The 5,091-nt window shown below is 57.2% G+C and overlaps 1 protein-coding gene across 1 annotated transcript in view; it reads left to right on the forward strand.

Moving 5' to 3' along the window:
• The window catches only part of SPINT2 (serine peptidase inhibitor, Kunitz type 2), a gene marked incomplete at its 5' end in the record, with an annotated part of 12,213 nt that overhangs the window by 6,005 nt on the left and 1,117 nt on the right, over positions 1-5,091 (forward strand). The window contains 4 exons of the mRNA XM_008050999.2: positions 1,604-1,663; positions 2,957-3,010; positions 3,573-3,734; positions 3,979-4,017. Of these exons, the coding sequence (XP_008049190.2) occupies positions 1,604-1,663; positions 2,957-3,010; positions 3,573-3,734; positions 3,979-4,017 (315 nt within the window). The remainder of the gene's footprint in view (positions 1-1,603; positions 1,664-2,956; positions 3,011-3,572; positions 3,735-3,978; positions 4,018-5,091) is intronic.

A 5,091-nucleotide genomic window follows, 5' to 3' on the forward strand; every position in this document is an offset into this window, starting at 1 on the left:
GACATGCCACTGCACTCCAGCCTGGGCAACAGAGTGAGACTCCTACTCAAAAAAAAAAAGTGTACAGTTCAGAGGTATTAAGTGCATTTACAGTGTTGTTATTTGGAGACAGAGTCTGCACTGTTGTCCAGACTAGAGTACAGTGGCACAATCACAGCTCACCACAGCCTCAACCTCCTGGACTCAGGCTATCCCTTTTTGCCTCAGCCTTTTTTTTTTTTTAGTTGAAGTCTCACTCTGTCACCCAGGCTGTAGTGTAGTGGCAAGCTCACGGCCACCACAGCCTCGACCTGCTGGGTTCTGGCGATCCTTCTGCCTCAGCCTTCCAAGTAGCTGGAACTACAGGTGCGCGCCACCATGCCCAGCTTATTTTTTAATTTATTGTAGAGACGAGATCTCACTAAGTTGCCCAGGCAGGTCTCTAACCCCTGGACTCAGACAGTCCTCTTGTTCAGCCTCTCAGAGTTCTAGGATTATAGTCTTGAGCCACCATGTCCGGCCTGAAAATTTTAAAAAATTTTTTGTAGAATCGAGGTCTCGCTATGTCGCTGGTCTCAAACTCTTGTGCTCAAGCAGTTCTCCCGCCTTAGCCTCCCAGTGTTGGGATTACAGGTGTGAGCCATGGCACCTGGCCACATTTACAATATTGCTCACCCCCTTAACTTTTTCGAGTTGAAGTCTCATTCTGTCGTCCAGGCTGGAGTGCAGTGGCATGCTCATGGCTACTGCAACCTCAATTTGCTGGGCTCAGGCAATCCTTCCACCTCAGCCTTCTAAGTAGCTAGAACTACAGGTGTGTGCTACCACGCCTGGCTAATTTTTTTTATTTATTGTAGAGATGAGGTCTCACCAAGTTGCCCAGGCTAGTCTCAAACCCGTGGGTTCAGGCAATCCTCCCACCTCTGCCTCCCAACGTGCTGGAATTAAAGGCGTGAGCCACTATGCCTGGCCCCCCATAACTTTTTAATTCTTTAGATGAATTGATACAATTAAACAGATTATTTGGCCCTGAAAGCCATTCTTGTCTTTTTTTTTTTTTTTTTTTTTTTGAGTTGGAGTCTCACTCTGTCGCCCAGACTGGAGTACAGTGGCCGCTTCCGGCCACCGCAGCCTCGACCTGCTGGGCTCCGGCGATCCTTCCGCCTCAGCCATCCAAGTAGCTGGAACTACAGGCGCGCGCTACCACAGCTGGCTCATTTTGATTTACTGTAGAGATGAGGTCTCGCCAAGTTGCCCAGGCGGTTCCCGAACCTGCAGGCTCAGGCAATCCACTCACCTCAGCCTCCCAAAGGCGCGGGATTACAGACTGAGCCACTGAGCCCGGCTAATTCTTATCTTTTTAAAGTCACTTTGCACGTCTTTCCTCTGATTCCCTGCAGGTTGATCTTAAAGTTTAAGGGCAATCTTGGTTCCTTATTTCCAAGTGTGGCACTCTTGTGGTCTCACATGCCCATTGACGGTCCCTAGGAAAGAAGAATGGAAATGGTGGTGAGAGGCGCAGAGGACAGTTTAGACCCTCAGTGGGCTCGGACACAGTCTTCTTCTTCACCGGCGGTCCTGGAGGGTCATTTTCTCACCGTGCTGCTCATTTGTCCCTTTGCAGAGAATGCCATTGACGATCTGACCCCCAGCAGGAATGGAGCAGAGTCCTCTGTCCCAAGTGGTACGTGTTTCAAGAGGCCCAGGATGGAGAAGGGCCACCCAGACGGGGAACTGTGAGGGGACACTTGTAACAGGGGGTTGTGAAGCGCTTCCACCTCCTAGTTCTGTTTACTCAGAATTGGCAGATGGGCAGGCCTGGGCTGCAGCTGAGGCTCCAGTGTCCTCACTTTAGCAAGTTCACTCTGTCCAGCTGACAAGAGGCCCGAGGGTCCTGTGTTGCCTCCTCGCTGGCCCGCACCTCCTTCTGGAGGACGAGCTCAAGGTGGCTGCTGCTCGTGAGGGTCAGGCCCCTCCCCTGCTCTCTGGCCTCTGCCGGCTGTGTTGTCTCTGCTCCCCATTCTCCCGCTTGGCCTGTCCTGCCTGCTTTGCTCCCTGCTGCTGCTGTCTCCCCCGTCCAAAAGTCCTTGTCCTCCGCCTCCGCCTCCCCGCCCTCCCCATCCTGCAGTGCTTGACCCTGAGCTTTGTGTCAGCTTGCCTTGTAGTGCTGACAGCCGCTGCCCCTCTCCTCTTTATGCTTTAAGGACTCTGCTTCGGGAGCCTGGGGTGAGTGGTCCTGATGCACTGCCAGTGACAGACGCACCCTTGGGGCTAGTCTGCAGGTGGCGGGCTCAGCTGGGCAGGGAAACCTGCTGTGGAGGGAGGGGCTCCACTCACCCCTTTTGGAGGGTGGGACCCCCCTCCGATGGCCAGCCCCCACATGCTGGTGCAGTCTTGGCTCTGGCTCTCCGTCTCTGGCACCCGTGCCCACATGAAAAGAGGTGGCATTTCCGGTGACTGTGGGGCTCACTGGCTTGCAGAATGCCAGAGAGAGAGGTTAGAATCACTTTCCAGTCGCACTAGTCCCGTGACTGTCCTGGCATTGCTTGCCTGGGCTCGCGGTTTATTCCCTAGCTGGCCCCTCCAAGGTCGTCCAGAGTCCTGGGGCACCAGCATGATAACTCGGGCTTCCGTCTGTTGGAGAACAGAATTTCCCTGGGGGAGCGCAAGGGACGCTCCCGCTGTGTCAGAAAGGCTGGACAAGACCATCTCCCTCATCACACCAGAAACTGACGGGGATGCGCGTCATTCACCCGCAGCGGCAGCTGGGCCTCCCCGTCTCGTGGGCATGCGCGGTGTGCTGCAGAGCCCGCTGGGACTGGGATGACAGAGCAGAGCCGCCGCGGGAGGGGGTTCTGCGCCCTTCCTGGAGGGGCCGGCGTGCCCACAGTCTTCAGTGAGCGCCTCAGACTCGGCCCAGCGGGCTGGGTGTTCTGTGCCCGTGACAGCCTCCCTGACACAGACATTTGTGTTTCAGCTCCCAGAAGGCAGGATTCTGATGACCTCTCTGGCGATGCTTTCAACTTTGGAGGTAAAAGCAAAGTGCATCTGTGGAGCAAAAGATGTTTTCTTCTTTGCTGAGGATGGGGGCACACTTGCAGGTCTCCACCGAGGAGGTTCGGTGTGAGGCTCCCCACCTTCCCCGGGGTCTGGTTCGGGGCGACAGGCCTCACGTGGACGCCCACCAGCGGGAAGCAGGGTGAGCCAGCGGAGTTTTGCTCCAGGGGCAGCATGGCAGGCGGTTCTGGAAGTTGCCTCTGCTCTCAGCAGCTGTGTGGCCCACCTCAGAGTTCTCGTGAATAAAATGAGGGTCCCAGGCAGATGCAGAGGCTGAGTCAGTGCATGTAAAGTGCCGAGATCAGTGCCTGGCATAGGGTCATCACCAAACTGCCTCAGCTGGGCCTAAAGGAGTTACCTGAAAATATGGAGCAGTGTCGGCTGAGCTGGGTTGGCCTTGGCTGTCACTTACGAGTCTCTTCACCAGAGATGTTTCTTCACTGGCTGAAGCTCCGTGTCTACTCAGGGCATTCCGGCTCGGTTCCGCTTCCCTTGGACCCCGCTGATTTCTGTCCCGGGGACTGTCTTGCTTCCAGAATACTGTGCTGCCGAGGCCGTCACTGGGCCCTGCCGCGCCGCCTTCCCACGCTGGTACTTTGATGCCGAGAAGAACTCCTGTGACACCTTCGTCTACGGGGGGTGCCGGGGCAACAAGAACAGCTATCTCTCCAAGGAGGCATGCTTGCGCCGCTGCTTTGGTGAGCGCCGGGTCCCGGATCCAGGAAGCAGCGGTGGGCGACGTCCCCTCCCCTCAAGGACTCCAGTCCGTTTGGCCATCCCTGAACGGAGGGCCTTGAAGTGCTGTCCTTTGGACCCCACCAAGGTGGTGGCGCCTCAGATTCCCCAGAAGAGCTCCCCATGGAGACCCCAAGGCGGAGGGGATCCTCGCTGTGGCAGCTGTGGGTGGCGTGAGCTGACCTCAGGCTGTGTGTTCTCTCCTAGGCAAGCAGAGGTATCCTGCCCTGCCCCTTGGCTCCAAAGGTGAGTGTCCCCTGGCCCTCCCCCTGCCATCTCCCTGCCGCCTTCCTTCCTGGGCTGAGCTCAGTGCTGCCCAGCTGGGGTTTGGCTGGCTCACACAGTCTCGGACCATTGTCCTTCAGTGTAGACATCTTTCTGGTAGAAAGTTCTGTTTCTACACGAGGATGACGAGGCGGCTCGGAACATGTGGTAACTGTTTGTCCCACTGAACAGTGTACACAAACGGGGCTGGGAGTGCCATGAAGCAGGTTCTGCCCAGGCGTCCAGGGTGGCAGACAAGGGCTTACTGTTAGGCGGGCGAGGACTGCTGTGCACAGGCCTGGGGCTGGCCCGGGGAGGAGGGAATGCTGCTGCGTGGGGTCTGAAGAGCTGGGCACGGCTGCCCGGGTGGAAGGCCACAGGCTCGGGCGGTTTCCCCACGCAGTCTGGTCTGACCCGGAGGCCAGGCGGCCTGGTGTTTCTGCACCTGAGTTGCAGGTGGTGATGTTGGCACACAGGACCTGCCACACTGGTTTGGCCTCCTTCTCGACCTGTTTTCCTGTTCAGGAGCCAAGACCTCGTCCAATAGTTTGCTGTTTTCTAGAAGCTGGAACCTGGCTTCCCAGGCATGGGGCTGGAAAGCAGCCCGGGTCTGCAGGTCGGTGGGTGGAGACGAGAGGGGATTGCTCCAAGATTCTGCAGCCCAGGAGGGGAAGGGCTGCGCCAGGAGGTCACATTCCTCAGGTGGACCCGCCCGGGAAAAAGCATCCTAGCTGACCAGTGGGGCTGCAGTGGGGCAACTACTGTTTACTTTGCCCAGCAGTTGGGAGCACGAGGGTCCCCTCCCGACACTGCTCCAGATATGCCCTTGCCTCTGCCCTGACTTCGTTCCACAGGTGGTTCGCAGCCACCCTGGCCGCTGCCAGCTCACATCTTTTACTGGTTAACGGGGCGTCATTTGGCCTGCGACTCCCGAGAGTAGAGTCGAGAGTGGCAAGAGAATGTGGAGCTGAAGCAGCTTTTTAGTTCAAAAAGAAGGAACAGCCGGGCTCGGTGGCTCAGCCTGTAATCCCGCGCCTTTGGGAGGCTGAGGTGAGT

This window comes from Carlito syrichta, unplaced genomic scaffold (genome assembly GCF_000164805.1).
Source record: "Carlito syrichta isolate Samal-C Ts95f unplaced genomic scaffold, Tarsius_syrichta-2.0.1 Scaffold155848, whole genome shotgun sequence".
NCBI lineage: Eukaryota > Metazoa > Chordata > Mammalia > Primates > Tarsiidae > Carlito > Carlito syrichta.